This window comes from Myotis yumanensis, unplaced genomic scaffold (assembly GCF_028538775.1).
Source record: "Myotis yumanensis isolate MYYU_CA2020_CCGP unplaced genomic scaffold, mMyoYum1.0.hap1 SCAF_1, whole genome shotgun sequence".
NCBI classification, from domain to species: domain Eukaryota; kingdom Metazoa; phylum Chordata; class Mammalia; order Chiroptera; family Vespertilionidae; genus Myotis; species Myotis yumanensis.
In genome coordinates this window covers 36,544,423-36,563,414 of record NW_027223752.1, presented here as the reverse complement: position 1 = coordinate 36,563,414, position 18,992 = coordinate 36,544,423, and the positions used below count along the sequence as shown (strand labels likewise).

Sequence of the window (18,992 nt, the reverse complement as noted above, 5' to 3'; positions counted from 1 at the left end):
TTCTGATAGCTATATAGTGGTATGTCATTGTGGTTTTAATTTGCATTTCCTTATTAATGATGTTGGGCATCTTTTAATGTGTTTATTTGTCATACATCTATCATCCTTGGTAAAGTGTTTATTTAGGTCACATGCTTAATTTTGGGGGGGAGGTATTGTTTGTTTTATTACTGAGCTTGAAGCATTCTTCATTTATTAATGTACTAGAGGCCTGATGCATGAAATTCATGCAAGAGTAGGCTTTTGCAGCCCTGGCTTCATCTGGAAGGTCATCCAGACGGACGTTCATTCTGCTGTTTGGCCGTTAGGTCAATTTGCATATTACACTTTTATTATTATAGACAAGTCTTATTGGTGCATTTTAGAAAGCTCATTTTGAAGGCCATGTGAAAGAAATCCTGGTGCCAGGAAATTAGAAGAATTTTGCAGAAGTGCAAATAAGCTTCTGGACCAGGGTGGTTGCAGTAGGGAGAAAGAGATAAGTGTGTGAAAAAATAGAAGCTACAGGACTTGCTAACAGATCTGATGTGGGGAGATAGAGTCAAAAGTAATTGAGGACTTGTATTTTGCTAGGAGGATAGCTTTCATAAATAGAGATTATTGTTTCTTGTGTATTAATTTGGCTTTTCTCTGTGACAAATCATAATCCTCTCAGAACTGGAACTCTAGCTTAAACATCTTCTCTATCCCACAGTGCTAAGCACTCACTATTTAGTTAAGAGTTCAGTAAACTCTGTCTTTTTTGGGGGGTGGGGGAGGGAAGGCAGGTATGTGTATTCTTTGACTGATTATTCCATATTCTACTTTGGCCTTTTTGTAAAAACACAAATTGTTCCATTGAAGGATTTATGAAAATTATGTAACTAAAGAAAATTATGTAGTTGAGGTCAAAATATTCTCCAGCAATTGAGATTCCTAAGAGTTGTGAAGAAAAAGTCACAGGAGAAAAACCATTTGTCCTGAATAAACCTGAAAGCTCTAGTTAGTTTCAGCAGTGGGTTCTACAAAAGAGAGAGTATCCGTTAGAAGTTCACTAGTGTATAGAGGGGGATCATCCTGGTAGGAAGCCTGGGATTAGAAGAAACCTGACATTGAAGGATTTTCTGTATTCGATACTCTTGACTTCATGTTTGATTCACTTTGGAGGACTTAGTGATCTCTGTATTTAAAAGTAGTCTTAAGACACAGTTACACGAGTCCTTAAAAATGACATAGTGTTTCTGATTTGGAGTGTAATTCTTATGCTAAGCAATGGAGAATGGACTTTATTTTTATTGAATGTGCATGTTAAAAAATACTGTTACTGCCCAGCTGGTGTGGCTCAGTGGTTTAGTGTCAACCTGTGAATCCGGAGGTCACAGTTCTATTCCCAGTCAGGAAACATGTCTGGGTGGCAAGCTTGATCCCCAGTTGGGGCATGTGCGAGGCAGCCGATCAATGATTCTCTCTCATCGTTGACGTTTCCGTCTCTCTACCTCTCCCTTCCTCTATAAAAATCAATAAAAAGATATTTAAAATATACTCATTATATATTGTTACTGAATATATCTAATCACTCATTTACAGTTCATGTGACATTAACTTTAATAAGTATCAGTTCCTTCATTTTGAGATTTTCTTGCTTGAATTGCATCTGTGCAGTGCCGGCCCTCAGGGAATTTCTTTAACATTGTTTTTTTTCACCTCTGGTCTTATTTTACAAGATATTTTTAAAAAATATATATTTTATTGATTTTTTACAGAGAGGAAGGGTGAGGGATAAGGAGTTAGAAACATCAATGAGAGAGAAACATCGATCAGCTGCCTCCTGCACACCCCTTACTGGGATGAACCCGCAACCAAGGTACATCGGAATCGAACCTGGGACCCTTCAGTCCGCAGGCCGACGCTCTATCCACTGAGCCAAATGGGTTAGGGCAAGATATTTTATTTTTAAAGATTTTTTTTTTGCTTTATTTATTTATTTATTTTTTCTTTATTGATTAAGGTATTACATATTTGTCCTTTCCCCCCCATTGCCCTCCCACTCCCCCACTCGTGCCCTCACCCCCTTGTTGTCTGTGTCCATTGGTTAGGCTTATATGCATGCATACAAGTCCTTTGGTTTATCTCTCCCCCTTACCCCTACCCTCCCCTACCTTCCCTCTGAAGTTTGATGGTCAGATCAATGCTTCTCTGTCTCTGGATGTGTTTTTGTTTATCAGTTTATGTTATTCATTATATTCCATAAATGAATGAGATCATGTGATATTTTTCTTTCTCTGACTAGCTTATTTCACTTAGCATAATGCTCTCCAGTTCCATCCATGCTGTTGCAAATGGTAAGAATTCCTTCTTTTTTTCCACAGCAGCATAGTATTCCATTGTGTAGATGTACCACAGTTTTTTAATCCACTCATCTGCTGATGGGCACTTAGGCTGTTTCCAAATCTTAGCTATGGTGAATTGTGCCACTATGAACATAGGGTTGCATATATCTTTTCTGATTGGTGTTTCTGTTTTTTTGGGATATATTCCTAGAAGTGGGATCACTGGGTCAAATGGGAGTTCTATTTTTAGTTTTTTGTGGAAACTCCATACTGTTCTCCACAGTGGCTGCACCAGTCTGCATTCCCACCAGCAGTGCATGAGGGTTCCCATTTTGAATCAGGTATAAGCAAAACATCAATGGCATAACTGAGATAGAGCAGGACATTTAAAAGAAGTTTTGTGAATATTTAAAATATAAAAATAGGAAATTTAACAGAAAATACAAAGAACATAAATGTAGCCCAGCTTTTGAAATAAGAGGATTTGTTGCCTGGCATAGCTGGCTTGCTGTCAGAGGCATAGATTCTGTTCTGTTCTACCATTTTTTTCAGACACCTGCACCGTACCCTCAACTGACTAGTGCTAGTCTGCTGGTACTTTGCCTGAGTTTGTATTTCCCAGGCTTTGACCTGGCCTCATACCAGGCCTTTAGATTTACCATCCACCTTCTAAATTTGTTGTATCTTCGTAGTCAAAACCAAGACAGCAAGATTTTCAGCTTTTGGGTCACTTTTAGGAGATTTGATTTCAGAGTGGAGTCACTGAAAACCGAGTAGAATGGTTTTCAGTTACTTTGTTTCCCAATAATTGGCTACAACTGAAACTTTCTGTTTGATTATTCTCACGTCTTTGTCCAAAAGATGATAAACTGTGCAGAATGGTAACTTCTAAAACATTATTGAATCTTCCAAGAACTAGTTTGAATTTGACGTCATTTTCTGGGCTTGTCTTCCTTACATGATCTCCAATGGGGAGTCCAAGAAAAAAATATTTAAAAGCAAACTTAATTTTAGTTGACTGTTGTGTTTTTTTCGTTTGTATGTTTTGTTTGCTTGTTTGTTTTTGGTGTTTGGCTTTCTAGTTATAAGCTTGGCTATTCCACTTTGTAGACAGATTGCGATGGATATGAATAATTGCCAAGGCTTAGTAGTGATGTAACTTGGTAAAAACATTCACTTTTATGTTTTCACTTTCCGAATTTATTAAAAAAATACAGAGATGGACTTTCATTCCCAATGGTAAAGGAATGGATTGACTACTACAGGATGAAAGCATAAAACTATGCCAACTTTTATATTTCAAACTATTTTTTCTCTCCAAATTAGATCTAAAGTAGTTTTTACCTGTTTGAGGCTATATAATTATTATTGTCAATGAAATGTAGTGCTATTTGTCTGTTTATGTATATGTTTAATGCTGGTAGACTGGTTATTTATCCCACTCTACTACAGAAAGAAACAATATTGCCATTTAAAGTTGAGATTTACAACACGTTTTGTGATCACTTCTATTGTATGGGTAGGAAAAAGCAAATGACCACATTTGGATATGATGAAATCCATGAGAATAAATAATAATGAGTGTGATGAGAATGGTAGGAAAAAGACTTATAAAAAAGACTGCTTATGTGTTTCCATGATCAACTCACACAGTTTTCTGTGGGTGATGACTTTTCCCCCAGTAACTGGAGGCTACATAATAGTTCATAGGAGCCTCAGTTTTGTAATTTGGAAAAACTTAAAAGTTGAACCTCTGTTCAGTGTATGTGTAAGACTGCAAGTTAATTTCTTAAGGAAGCAGTAAGTTGTAGGTTTTTGGTTTTTTCCCCCAACTAAAACTTTTTCATAAAAAGAAAATGTTTTGGATCTTAGGTGAGAGTAAGAAATATTAAAAAGATAAAGTATCAAGTATGTTGCCTTGTTTAAAAGGATGCACATGGAAATAGTAAAGCTGTGAAGTATCCTGTGTGTGGATAATATTGACACATTAAACAGATGCCTAAAAGGCTTCACAACACATGACCCTGTTGTCCTAAAGCTTGTGAAAGCTGTTTTACTGTAAGTTGGGTAAATATTCCAAACTGTGGCTCTGATTCTTAATTTTATTTGTGTATTATTAATAGTTTTGCTTTATTCAGAGGGCCTGTTATCAAGTATTCTCTCTTAATTGTGTATAATTCTAATGGTTTTCTATGATAGTAAATAAGACTTTAGTTTTCGTGCGGTGAAGAGTGTTTTTTACTAAATGGTTTAACATCTAGTAAAGAAGCAGGAGTAAAAGAGAACTGGGACTATGTCACGTATGCTTAGATAAGTTGCAGTTGTTGAGGGCTGGCTTCATCATCTGCTAAATGAGTCCTCCCTGATCAATCTCCTTCAGGGTGCATAAGGCAGTGGGTTTTGGATTATTTTTCTGACTGGCCTTCAGTACCACATATTACTGTCACATCCAATGGATCCTTCCTTTTAGTTGTAGAATTATTAGTAGGTACTCTTTAGAAACAAGATAATAGCTATGAAACAACTCTGAGGCATCCTAACTATATAATAAAAGCCTAATATGCGAATTGTTCAACCTGGAGTTCGACTGCTCACTATGGCATGCACTGACCACCAGGGGATGGCATACAACATGGTGGGCATCGGTGACGCAGTGCTGGCAGTGGACGGCAGTGGAGGTGCTGCCGGCCCCGATGGGCCCCGATGAGAGTGGGACTGTGGCGGGATGGTGGAGCAAGTGAGTGGGTGGCGCCAGGCTAAGGCAGGTGTGAGCAGGGGCCCGATTGCCCCACAGACAGAAACCACTGGTGGCAGCAGGGGGTGGGGCCACCGCCCAGCTCCCAGGCACTGAGGGAGCCAGACAGGGGGCCTGGCCCGATCAATCGCCCCGCAGGCAGGATGGTGGAGCAGGTGATGGGGTGGCACCAGTCCACAGCGGGGCTGCGAGGCTGGGAGCGTGAGCTGGGGCTGCAAGCCTGGGGGTGTGAGCTGGGCCCCGATCCCTACAAGCCACCCCAAGGGACCCCACTCATGCACGAATTCATGCACCAGGCTTCTAGTAGTATAAATGGTAATGTCTTAGTCTGTATAGGCTGTTATAACAACAATACCAAATACTGGGTAGATTATACACTACCAAAATTTATTTCTCATAGTTTTGTTTGGAGTCTGGGAAGTCCAAAAAACTAGGAGCCAGAAAATTCTGGAGGCTGGTGAGGGCCCTCTTTCTGGTTCATCCACAGATCAGCGCCTTCTCATTGTGTCCTCACATGGTAGAAGAGGCGGAAGAGCTCAGTTGGGTCTTTTTTATAAGAGCATTAATCCCATTCACAAGGGTTCTAACCTCATGACCTAAGCACTTCCCAAAGGCCTCGCCTTTTAATACTATCACATTAGGTATTAGCCTTTTTTAAGATATGAATTTTTGGAGGAGACACAGTTATTCAGGCTATAGCTAACAGCCACCACATATATTACTACTTTGTATGTATTAACATTAATCATTTTGCTATACTTATTTTAAATGAAGTAACTTAGTCTCAGAGATGTCAAAATAACTTTCCTAGGACACATAGTCAGTTAAGAGGTAGAGGCAAAATTGGGAAATAGGTCTGTCCAGCTCCCAATGCTCTTTCTCTTCTGATTTTGCATAGTTATATTGAACAGAGTCCACATTTTTGTACTCCTGATCCCATACTTTGATGTTTGTTAGTGCAGTCATTAAAAGCCTAAATTTCAGAATCACACTGCTTGGATTTGAATTCCCACCCTTTGTTTCTGAACTTTATGATTTTGAGCAAATTCTTTAATCTCTTAGTGCCTCACATTCCTTATCTAATTTATAAGGCAGCTGTGAAGATTACATGAAATAATGTAAAGCACTTAAAATAGATATCTGGCCCATAGTAAGAGCTCAATACCTGTTCATTGTTGTTGTTCTTATTATTTAACATTACATCTATTTTCTCTAAGTATTTTTTGAACCTCCAGCTAATGCTTTATGCTTTTTAGTTAATATCATTTTATAGGTGATTTCTAGAAGTATATGTATTATATACTTTATTTATATATATACTTTTCTGACAAATAGAAATAAATTTTTAACTTTATAATTTTCACAAGCAAAAAACACATCCTTATAAGCATTCCTTGAACAGCAGAGTTAACACAAAACGTGGAGAAAAGTGTAGAGAAGGGATGAAGCTGGAGCTGTAACTAGTTAAAGACAACTCCCCAAACCTTTCTAACCACAAAATTGGATTTGTAAAAGGAAAAAAATTATCAATATTATCACATTAAAATTCTTGAAATTTTTCTTTTGCTACTTTTTTATTCACTTATCTAGTCAAAGATACTGGTATTGAACGTTTTCTGTGTGGCTGGTTCTATTCTAAATGATGATTAAAAATAAAACAGTTTAAATAAACAGCCCTGCTCTCATGGGGCTTAAATTTTAGTAGGGGGATAAAGGTAAAATAAAGAAGTAACAGTGTATATTAGAAGATGATAATTGCTTAAAGAAAATAAAGCAGGGAAGAAAGAAGGAAACCCAAGAAATGGTGATGATGATTGGGTGTTGGAATTTTTTTTTTTTAAATATATTTTATTGATTTTTTACAGAGAGGAAAGGAGAGAGATAGAGAGTCAGAAACATCGATGAGAGAGAAACATCGATCAGCCGCCTCCTGCACATCCCCCACTGGGGATGTGCCCTCAACCCAGGTACATGCCCTTGACCGGAATCGAACCTGGGACCCTTCAGTCTGCAGGCTGACGCTCTATCCACTGAGCCAAACTGGTTTCGGCGGGTGTTGGAATTTTTAAGTGAGTGGTATGGGAAAGCCTTAAGGAGAATGTGACATATGAGCAAAGATTTGAAGGACATCTGTGTGAGCCATGTGGATGGGTGTCTGCGAAGTGAGCATTCCAGGAGATGGAAGAGCAAATGCAAAGGCCCTGAAGTAGGAACATGCCTGGCATATTCAAAAGTTAGTGTTATTGGCTGAAGTAAACAAGGAAGAGAGGGCCATATTGTCTGGGGCCTTGTAGGTCAAAGTAATAACTTTGGACTTGACTGAGGTAGATGACGATCCTATTCAACAATTAAGAGCAAAGGAGTACTGACTGACCATTTAATAGGATATGGCTGCTCTATTGAGAGTAGACTGTAGAGGTAGGCAAGGGTGAAGCAGGGTGTAGATCTATTCAAAGGTTACTGAAATAATTCAGATGAGAAAAAGATGGTGGATCAGTTGATGGCTCAGTGCTCACTCATAGCAAACCAGGGTTGATATGTGGTTAGAAATTGATTAAATGTTTGCTGAAAGATTGGTGGGAAGTGTTAGATAAAGAGAAGAGTCTTTTTTTTTTTATGGTAAAGGTAAGTCATGACTTTTATTTAATGCATTATAAATAAAACCATTTGCACCAGCCCTAAAGTTTTTCTTGTTAATGTACTAGGTATTTTAGTTTACTTTGTAGTAAATCCACCATGTTATAATTGAAATTACTGATGCTACAGCAAAATGGGAAAGTATCTTAATAATTATTTTATTAGTTTATACCAAGCATTGTCAAATTATGGCACAGGGGCCAAATCTGGCTCATAGCTTGTTTTTGTAAATAAAGTTTTATTGGAACACCCGTACATACATTCATTTACATATTGTCTATGGCAGCTCTCCTGCTTTTAAACAATAGAGGCCCACAAAGCCTAAAATATATACTGCCTGGCCCTTTATAGGAAAATGTTTGCTGACCCTTGGTTTAGAATACTGTTTAAGAGCTGTGTCAAGATTTTCCTCTGAACTTTTTCCAGCCACTCAGTGTTAAAGTATAAAGGTAAAATTTAAGAGAAGACAGAAATGACAGAGAAAACACAAAGGGAGTGTTCAAATACTGGCACCAATTTAATTTCTTCCCCTTATGTTAATCTCATTTATTTATTTATTTATTTATTGCTATAAATATCCACTTCCCCCTAGTCTCTGTAGTACTCTGTGCTGGAAAGTAAGTACAGCTGACTGGCTGGGGGTGGGGAGAGGTAGGTTTTTCTTACCAGTAAGACTAATTGTTGATTTCACAGCCTTGATAGAAAATAAAAAATGAGTATTAGCATCGGTGTGAGCATCAATCTTTATGAAGAATTTAACTCTTCTTATGTTTGTGTAATCCTATGACAAAGTGCAAAAAAGACTTCCAATGTTGTTTTCTTTCATAGGTCCATAATGACGGATCTATACTACCTCAGTCAAACAGATGGAGCAGGTGATTGGCGGGAAAAAGAGGCCAAAGATTTGACAGAACTGGTCCAGCGGAGAATAACATATCTTCAGGTAAGAAGGTTAGGTTAAAAAATAAACTTGAGTGAAAAAGAAGGGAAATCATAATAAAACTAAAAGTGAGAGTTGCTGTTGATTTCTAGTCATCCTAGCCTTTGCTCTTTTGAGAGTCCTTACTCATTTTACATATTTATTCAGACTCTCTGTGATGCCTTGAGTGGAATACAAAGATGGCTAAAACAAGGCCTCTACCTTAAAGGGGGCTGCTACTTATACACGCCTGAGCACACACACACACACACACACGCACACAACTATGCAAAATTGAAAGGTGTACATTTTATATGAGAAATATAGATGAAATCCTCAATGGAAAAAGAAGATGTTAGGGATAGTTTTGTGAAAAAGGTATTATTTGAACTAAGCTGTACAGGATAATTAGGTAGGATTTAGACACTTGAGTGGAAGAGAAGAGCACATTAGTTGGAGCATATGATGTGAGTAATGATCCATAGCTGGGAAAGGGCAATATAGGAACCCAGTGAGATACGGGATATTTTAGTTTGCCTGGAGTTTGGGGTTATATGAAAGGAGGGATGAAAAATAAGCTGGAAAAAAGGTAGATTTGGGAGCCAGATTGCAGAGGTCCTTGGGTGCAGGTTAAGCTTTATGATATATAAATAGTAAGTGGTTACTGAAATATTTCCTTTATTGCATACAAATCACTTTAACAATAAATAGCAAAGAAAAAATCAAGGTTAAACCCCAAGTTCTAGACCCTTTTAAATTTATTCTCTTCGTTTTTTATTGTTCTTTTTTAGTTATTAATATTCATACCCAATCTTACATATTTGTGGGGATAGGATTGATTTACTTTTTATTTTTTTTTCTTCATCTGCCAGAAGTTTTTGAAAGGTTTTTACACATAAGAGTGACATGATGAGAGTGCTTTAGTGATATTAATATGAAATAGTATTTTGGTTAACTGTGTTAGTACTGGAAGAGACTAGAGCAAGGAGACCATTTAGGATATGAGGACCATACAGCAAGTGAGAATTATTGAGCTATGTGGCCGTTTGCATTGGAAGTGAAGAGGCAAATTTGAGAAAGACTGGGAAGATAGAATCGATAGGCCCTTCGAAGTAGTTAAAGAGATGAAGTGACTAGGGATATGGAGGCATCATTAACTGACAGGAACTTACAGATGGAATAGTGTTCAGTGGAATACAATATTAGTAAGTAGAATTCTTCAACACTAGTGTTGAAATTACCATGCCTATCCTTTTTAATACTATTGATGGTATACTTTCTGTGTACAATCACTGCTTTCCTTTTAAGGTTAAAAGCAGCGTGCTAGCCAGTGACTGGGTTCTGTATATTTTAAGGTGCACATTTTCTTATACTTAAATAGAGAAAAATAGAAAATCAAGTGTTTAAAGAGATCATTAAAAACGAAACTGATCTTGGCATGCTGTCTTAGTCTCATACTCCCAGGGACATTCATCAGATGTGTCTGTAGAATGAGAAACGCTTGCCTCCTTCCTGTAGGGAAGAGGTGATTATATCCTATCAACTAGAACCTCATTCAATGAACTGTAAACAGCTGGTGGAGCAGAGCTATCATCCTCATTTAAAATGGAAATAGCTATGGTTTCTGAGTTTCTTACATTTCCACATTTTTATTAAATTTTTACCCAACAAAATTTATATTTAAACTATGCTTTGATCATGGTTCAGCTCCCTACACTGTAGCAAGAAACTGCTTTAGTTTTTTTTTTCCCTCTTGGTTTTTAAGTGGCCAAGTGCTTTCACCTATAGTGCAAATTTGATCCTTTATGTGCTGATTTCTCTTTTTCTATATTGGAGAATTTCACTTGTAAGTCATGTTAATGCATTAAAACTACATTGGTTTTTTTTAAATCTTTTAGACTATAGCAAAACAGCATTTTACTTCAACCTTAATTTCAATTTCAAATATTGCTATTTACCAAATCTTTTATGCTTCTTTTTCATCAGAAAAAAAGAAAAAGTGATTTTTAATATTCAAGAAGACAATGGAAGTCTTAGTAAAAAAAGGTTTCAGAAAAATAATTTTCTTTAATTATTTATTTTTGTTAATTATTTAATGTATTCATGGTCATTTTTTCTGTCTATTCTAAAAGTTTTTGAAGTCAGGAACTATATTTTTAACATCTTAGATGTCACTCATGCTTCATCTTCTCTGGATAGAGGTGAATAAGAGTCCTTTCTCCCATTCCTCCCAAATTAAAAATATGTATTTTTAAGGAATGCCTTCTATAACTGGAATATTTATTCCCAGTGTATTTTTAAGCAGGACAGCTCTTTTAAAAAGAATGCTTTTTCACTAATTTAATGAAATGGATTAGAAAGTTTAATCAGAATAGTGGTACTGTTTATGTGAATTTTAAAGTGATTACATTACCCTGACCAGTGTTGCCCCTCTCTGTTCCTCTCTCTAAAATCAATAAAAACATATTTAAAAAATAAATAAATGTTTAAAACTAAAAGATGATAATAATTTGTATCTAAGTAGGAAATAATAGGGGAATGGTACAATAAAAACAAATGTTTTTAATATTTAAACTCTCTTTGGGAGACTTTAGTCATTTAAGTACCTAATTATATTCCTGACAAATAATTCAAGACTCTATAATTTACTTTCAAGGAATGATTTGGATGGTTGAGAACATTTTCAATTTTACTAGATTTTTACTCATACTGAAGTTTATTATACATACTAATGTATGTATGACTCATACATCACCAATAAGCATTTTTTAAAATCCTATTTTATTTAGAGTATAGCACATCACTTGAGATGATCATGTGGTTTCTTCCTTTATCTTTTTGATGTGGCATTGATGAATTTTTGTATGTTGAACCACCTGAGTGGATAGAGATTATATCTGAATAGATAGAGACAGGTCATTATACTATATTTTCTACAAAAATCCAACACTTTTACATGTACATGCACCATCATTTCTTCTATCAAGTTAATGCATATCAGAGGCTATCTAGGATTAATGGAAGAAGTGTAGTTAACATTCTGCCAATAAAATAGCCCTGTGGCTTTGGGTTTTTCTCTTCTTCAGATCTACCTGAGGTTTCTGGGTTTTTGTTTGTTTGCTTATTTGGAGGGTTGTGTTTATTTTTTGTTGTTGTTGTTGTTTATTTGTTTGTTTTATTTTAAATTTTGGTCTGAATCATCTTCCCCTGGAGTGATTAGAGTGGCTGGGCTTGGGTTTGGAAGTGTCAGAGTTAATAAAGGAGACCATATCTTGAGGCTGTAAGTATCATTGGAAATAAAGAGAGGGTTTTTATAGTATGCCACATGAGAGGGTTGATTATGTTTAAAAGGTTAGGGATAGGATAGATACTATTGGCTTTGCAACCAAAGGATCCAGTATCTTGCCCTTTGTACTTACCTAATGGGTGAAAAAAGTAAGTAAAGCTGAACCCTTAGAGAAAGCTGGTAAATTTGAGTCCTTCCTGTGTTCAAAGCCTATATTCCATAGAGGCTTTAAATAATCTCTTTAAGTGTTCAGTGTTAGAGTTCTTTTCTTCAAACGAATGTTATATTTTCCTTTTACATAAAAAGATAGTTCTATATTGTTCTCATGATTTGAATCCTATTTAATAAAAGAGTAATATGCAAATTGACCATCACTCCAAAACACAAGATAACCATCCCCATGTGGACACAAGATGGCTGGCAGGGGAGGGCAGTTGTAGGTGATCAGGCCAGCAGGGGAAGACAGTTGGGAGGGACCAGGCCTGAAAGGGAGGGCAGTTGGGGGCAATCAGGCCTGCAGGGGAGGAAAGTTGCGGGGGGAAGACCCAGGCCTGCTGGGGGGGGGGGGGGGGAAGCTTGGGGGGACCAGCCCTGCAGGGGAGGGCAGTTTGGAGGGACCAGGCCTGCAGGGGAGGGCAGTTAGGGGCAACCGGGCTGGCAGGGGAGGGAAGTTGGGGGCAACCAGGCGGGTAGGGGAGGGCAGTTAGGGGTGACCAGGCTGGCAGGGGAGTGGTTAGGGGGTGATGAGGCTTGCAGGCAGAAGCGGTTAGGGGCAATCAGGCAGGCAGGCAGGTGAGCGGTTGGGAGCCAGCAGTCCTGGATTGTGGGAGGGATGTCCCAGATTGGAGAGGGTGCAGGCTGGGCTGAGGGACACCCCCTCTCCCCCCCGCATGAATTTTGTACACTGGGCCTCTAGTTGTTAAATAAAAGTTGGCTTATCATTTTTAAAAGGGAGCAAATGTCACTGGAAACACAAAATCATTAGTTTTCCAGTAAGCAAGTAGCATTATAGATCTGAGTTAAATGTGCATTAAATGTTTTGAAAATGTGGTAGGCTTAAACTAAAGACTTTTGTTTCTGGATAAGAAGTAGTGAACACATGATATGCTGTTCTTCCTGCTAATTACAACAAAAAGAAATCCTGTACAGAGTGAAATTTCTGTGCTTTGTTTTGCCTCCTTTGTATCTTAGAACCTTCCAACCAGTGGGTGGAACAAAAAACAAACAAACAAACATTTAAAAAAAACATTTTGATATTTATCTACCCTATTCCAGGGGAACATCATGAAAAGTTGCTTCCCTACCCTCTCTGGGTGCCTCAGCTGTGGAGATTGAGCACATAGCTTTGTCACCACACCTGCCCTGACATAATGAAGGCACCCCTACCTCTCCCAACTGGTATTAGCATTGCAGAGACTTTGGACAAAGCCCACCATTGCCACACTGCAAATTGAGGCAGTTCCCTTCCCACTCCAACTTGAGTTGAGGGAGGGTTAGGATGAGGAGGGAGTTAGAGAAAGGGATTTTTGTGTTTGAAATTCCAGGCAGACCTCTGACTATCATGCATGAAACTGATCAGAATCACTACAGAAAGAGGTTTGATTGCTTAACTCTCGTATAATATACTATTCAGGCTTCAGAATGGCCACTAGGTAGCCCACAAGTGGGCAGAACAAAATACCACTGAAATGGCTTTTAACAAATAATTGACATTTGAGCCGCAGTTCATAAAAGTAAGCTAGGAATCTAAAGTTTGACTGCCTTCTAAAATGGAAAGCAGTGTCTCATAACATAATACTCATCATCATACCAGGAAAATCTTAATTTAGATTTAAAAAATATAATCAGCAGACACCACAGTGAGATGAGACACAGATGTTGGAATTACCTGACAAGAATTTTAAAGAAGCTATAATAATAAAAATGCCCCACTAAGCAACTGCAGAGTTGAAACAAATGAAAAAAAAAAAAAAAAGAAAGTTTCAGAAAAGAAATAGATACAAGGGAAAAAAAGAAAATTTTAGAACTAAAAAATACAATAACCAAGGTAAAAAATTGTCTCATGGTAGAATAGCTATGACAGAGGAAAGAATTGGTGCCCTTGAAGTTAGAGCAATAGAAATCATCCAGTCTGATAACAGAGAGACTAAAAGTCGAAAAAAATAAACATAGCCTCAGGGACTGACCTTTGGGGCAATAATAGAATTTTCTTACGTTTGTATCTGGAGTCCCATAAGGAGAATGAAATAAGAGTGAGGATTTGAAGAAATAACTGAAAACTTTCTAGTTTGGTAGATCATTCAGACAGAAATTTAATAAGGAAATAATAGACTTAAATGTCATTTTTGACCAGATTTACTTAATAGACATTTATAAAGCATTCATCCAGTACACATGCCACAAACAAACCTCAGTAAATTCAAGAAGATTGAAATCATTATCAGGCATCTTTTCTAACCACAATGGCATTAAACTAGAAATCAACTACAGGAAGGAAACTGGAAAACACACAAATACACATACTACTAAAAAAAAAACCAATGGATCAAAAGTGAAATCAAACAAGAAATCAAAAATTGTTTTGAAATAAAATGGAAATGAAAACAACTTTTCAAAATTTATGGGATAAACCAAAAGCAGGTTAGTAACGAAGTTCATAGCTCTACAGGCCTATCTCAAGAAACACAAAAAAGGCCCAAATAAACAATCTAATTTTACACCTAAAAGAACTAGAAAAAGAACATACAAACAGAAGAAAATAATTAAGATCAGAATGTAAACAAATGAAATAGAAATTAAAAAACACAATTGAAAAGAACAATGATACTAAGCTGGTTCTTTGAAAGGTTCAACAAAATTGACAAAACTTTAGCCAAACTTATTCAGAAAAAAATAGAGAGAGCCCAAATAAATAAAATGATAAATGATAGAAGAGTTTACAACTAACAAAACAGAAATACAAAGAATTATTAAAGAATACTACAAACAATTATATGCCAACAAATTTGACAATCTAGAAGAAATGGATGCATTTCTAGAAGCATATAACCTCTTAAGACTGAACCAGGAAGAATTAGAAAATCTAAACAGACCCATTACTATCAATGAAATTGAAGTGATAGTCAAAAAACTCCCAACATATAAAAGTCCAAGACCAGATGCCATCGCAGCTTACAGGTTTTATAAATAATCTAAGGTAACATCACCCTTAGTGATGAAAGACTAAATGCTTTTTCCCTAATATTAGAAATGAGGCAAGGATGACTACTATCACCACTTCTATTCAACACAGTATTGGAAATTCTATGCAGTGCAATAAGACAAGACAAAAGGAAAAATGGCATATGTACTAGAAAAAAAAATTCCTATTTGCAGGTGACATGATTGTCTGTCTACAAGGTAAATCCCAAGTAATTTACTAAGCAACAATAACTACATGACAATAAACTCATAAAGCAAATAAGTGAATTTAGCAAAGTCACAAGATATATGATCAGCACACTAAATCAATTATGAATTGACACCCTAGCAAGAAACAATTAGGCCCTGGCTGGGTGACTCAGTGTGTAGACAAGTGCTGTAAGTACCAATAGTACCCCAAAGAATAGCCCTTTGCAGAATGGAAGAGCTGGCAAAACAGTATAAATTACTCTGACTTTTATTTAAAACTAGAGGCCCAATGCACGAAATTCGTGCAAGGTCCTTGGCCTCAGCCCCTGCCCACCACTAATGCGGCCAGGGTCCTCTGCTGCCTCTGCCATAGCCCCCGCCCACTGCGGCTTTGTCCGTAAGGATGGACGTCCAGTCTAATTAGCATATTATGCTTTTATTAGAGGCCCAGTGCACGAAATTCATGCATGGTGGTGGGGAGGGTGGGAGTTCCTCAGCCCGGACTGCACCCTCTCCAATCCGGGACCCCTCTGGATGTCCGACTGCCAGTTTAGTCCCGATCCCCTAAACTAGCAGTCGGACATCCCTCTCCCAATCTGGGACTGCTGGCTCCTAACCGCTTGCCTGCCTGCCTGATCGCCCCTAACTACTCTACCTGCCTGCCTGATCGACTCTAACTCCCTCTGCTTGCCTGATCTCCCCCTAACTGGTCCCCTTCCGGCCTGGCTGCCCCCTAACTGCCCCCCTGCCAGCCTGGTCACCCCCTAAGTGTACGGAAGGAAGTCGGACATCCGGAAGATGTCTGGTCGATCCGGTCTAATTATCATATTACCCTTTTATGAGTATAGACTAGTGGCTCAGTGCAGGAAATTCGTGCACGGGGGAGGGAGGGTATCTCTCAACCCAGCCTGCACCCTCTCCAATCTGAGACCCCTAGGGGGATGTCTGACTGCTGGTTTAGGCCAGATCCCTGTGGGATTGGACATCCCTCTCGCAATCTGGAACCACTGGCTCCTAACTGCTCACCTGCCTGCCTGCCTGATCACCCCCAACTACCCCCCCCCCCGCCCCCCGCGCGCCAGCCTGCTTGCCCCAAACTGTCCCCCTGCTGACCTGACTGAGCCCAATTGCCCCGCCCCCTCGCTGGCCTCCTCGTCCCCACCTGTCCCCCCTGCTGGCCTGCTCGCCCCCAACTGCCCCCCCCCACCAGCCAGCTCACTCCCAACTGCTCCCCCGTGCCAGCCTGATCGCCCCTAACTGCCTCTGCCTCGGCCCCACCATCATGGCTTTGTCCGGAAGGACATCGGAAGGCCTCCCGGTCTAATTAGCATATTACTCTTTTATTAGTATACTAGAGGCCCGGTGCACAAAAATTTGTGCACTCGGGGGGGAGGGGGGTCCCCCAGCCCGGCCTGTGCCCTCTCGCAGTCTGGGACCACTCGGGAGATAACGACCCACTGGCTTAGGCCTGCTCCCGGGTGGCAGAGGGCACGCCCAATCCCTAGGTGCAGCCCCTGGTCAGGCTCAGAGCAGGGCCGATTGGGGAGTTGGGGTGCCGCACCCTGTCATGCACAGAGCAGGACGGATCGGGAAGTTGCGATGCCACCCTCAGTCACGCTCAAGGTAGGGCCGATTAGGGGGTTGGGGCACCGCCCCCTGTCACACTCAAGGTAGGGTCGATGGGGAGGTTGCGGCGCCACCCCCTGTCATGCACAGAGCAGGGCCAATCAGGGGGTTGGGGCACCGCCCCCTGTCACACTCAAGGCAGGGTCGATGGGGAGGTTGCGGCGCCACCCCCTGTCATGCACAGAGCAGGGCCCATCGGGGGGTTGAGGAGCTCCCCCCTGTCACTCACAGAGTAGGGCCGATAGGGGAGTTGGGGCACTGCCCCCTGTCACACACAGAGCAGGGAGGATCAGGGGGTTGGGGCGCTGCACCCTGTCACACTCAGGGCAGGGCCAATGGGGAGGTTATGGCTCTACCCCGTTACACACAGAGCAAGGCCCGGGGAGGGGGGTTGGGGCGCCGCCCTCTATCACCCACAGAGCAGGGCTGATCAGGGCGTTGGGGTGCCGCCACTGTCACACTCAGGGCAGAGCCAATGGAGAGGTTATGGCTCTACCCCGTCACACACAGAGCCGGGCCCGTGGGGGGTGGGGGGTTGGGGCGCCGCACCCTGTCACACACAGAGCAGGACCGATCAGGGGGTTGGGGTGCCGCACCCTGTCACACACACAGCCGCAGGGCGATCAGGGGGTTGGGGAGCTCCCCCCTATCAGGCACAGAGCAGGGCTGATCAGGGGGTTGGGGCGCCTTCCCCTGTCATGAACAGAGCAGGGCAGATAGGGAGGTTGTGGCCCCGCCCCCTGTCACACACAGAGCCGCAGGGCGATCAGGGGGTTTGGGCGCTGCCCCCTGTCACGCTGATCCCGGTGCTGGGAGCCTCGCTGCTCTGCTGATCCTTTTGCCGGGAGGCATATTACCCTTTGGGGGCCGGCTGGTTTGCCCTGAAGGGTGTCCTGGATCAGGGTGCGGGTCCCCACTGGGGTGCCTGGCCATTCTGGCTGAGGGGCTGAGGGCCGTTTTCAGGCTGGCAGGTGACTGAAGCTCCCAACCGCTCCTTTTTTTCTTTTTTTTCTATTCTGGGACAGCTTTAGCTCTGAGGCCTCGCTGCTGAAAGCAGGTTTCTGGCCTTTACCTTCTGTATTTGATACAATGTTGCGGTCCGGCTGGCTGAAGCCTGGCTGACTGAAAGCCGGTTTCTGGGGTTTTGTTTAGCTTCTATATTTGCAACATAGTTGCTTAGAGTTGCAGCTGAGAGGCCGGCAAGGCAGGCCCGGAACGTTGGAGTTCGCCATCACTGGAGCAAGCAAGCCTCCCTGTTTGCTTCCAGCTGCCTGGCTGCCAGCCGCCATCTTGGCTGACAGTTAATTTGCATAAGGATATGCTGATTAGCCAATGGGAAGGGTAGTGGTCGTACGCTAATTACCATGTTTCTCTTTTATTAGTGTAGATTTTATTATAGATAACAGAACTTCTGCAGCAGCCTCTGCACAGGAGCAAAGTTTCAACCAGGCTTTCTCTGTTGTGTCTGCTATCTTCATCTTTTAAAAAAATTTATCTTTATTGTTGAAAGTATTATAGATGTCCCTCTTTTACCCTCATGACCCCCTCCACCACATCCTTCATCTTTTGATACTATGTAAAACAGGGCTAGCCATTCTGGAGCTTGTTTTTACTTTTTTCCTTCTTTCCCCCTTCTCCCTTCTTTCTCTTATCCTGTTCCCCATTTTTTCTCTCTCTCTTCCTTTTTCCCCCCCTTTTCTTCTTCCTTTCTTTCCCCTTTTCCATAGTACTTCCTCTTCACACCTATTTTTTTAAAGAGTATCTGCCATGTCATCCTGTGTTTTGGTTTTGAGGAAGGAAACCCTACTGGATCCTGTTAAGTAAAACGATGGAGGAGCTTTCTAAAATTCAACCTTAATTTTTTAAGCATGCTATTTTTTTTTTTAATATATTTTATTGATTTTTTACAGAGAGGAAGGGAGAGAGATAGAGAGTTAGAAACATCGATGAGAGAGAAACATCGATCAGCTGCCTCCTGCACATCTCCTACTGGAGATGTGCCCGCAACCCAGGTACATGCCCTTGACCGGAATCGAACCTGGGACCTTTCAGTCCGCAGGCCGACGCTCT

General features: G+C 40.6%; 1 protein-coding gene across 7 annotated transcripts in view; it reads left to right on the top strand.

Annotated features, from left to right (window-relative positions):
• FUT8 (fucosyltransferase 8) overlaps positions 1 to 18,992 on the top strand; it is a 226,598-nt gene that overhangs the window by 154,025 nt on the left and 53,581 nt on the right. For all 7 annotated transcript variants that reach the window (XM_070418252.1, XM_070418213.1, XM_070418263.1 and 4 more), the window contains one exon: positions 8,530 to 8,644. In XM_070418252.1, coding sequence (XP_070274353.1) covers positions 8,530 to 8,644 — 115 coding nt within the window. The remainder of the gene's footprint in view (positions 1 to 8,529; positions 8,645 to 18,992) is intronic.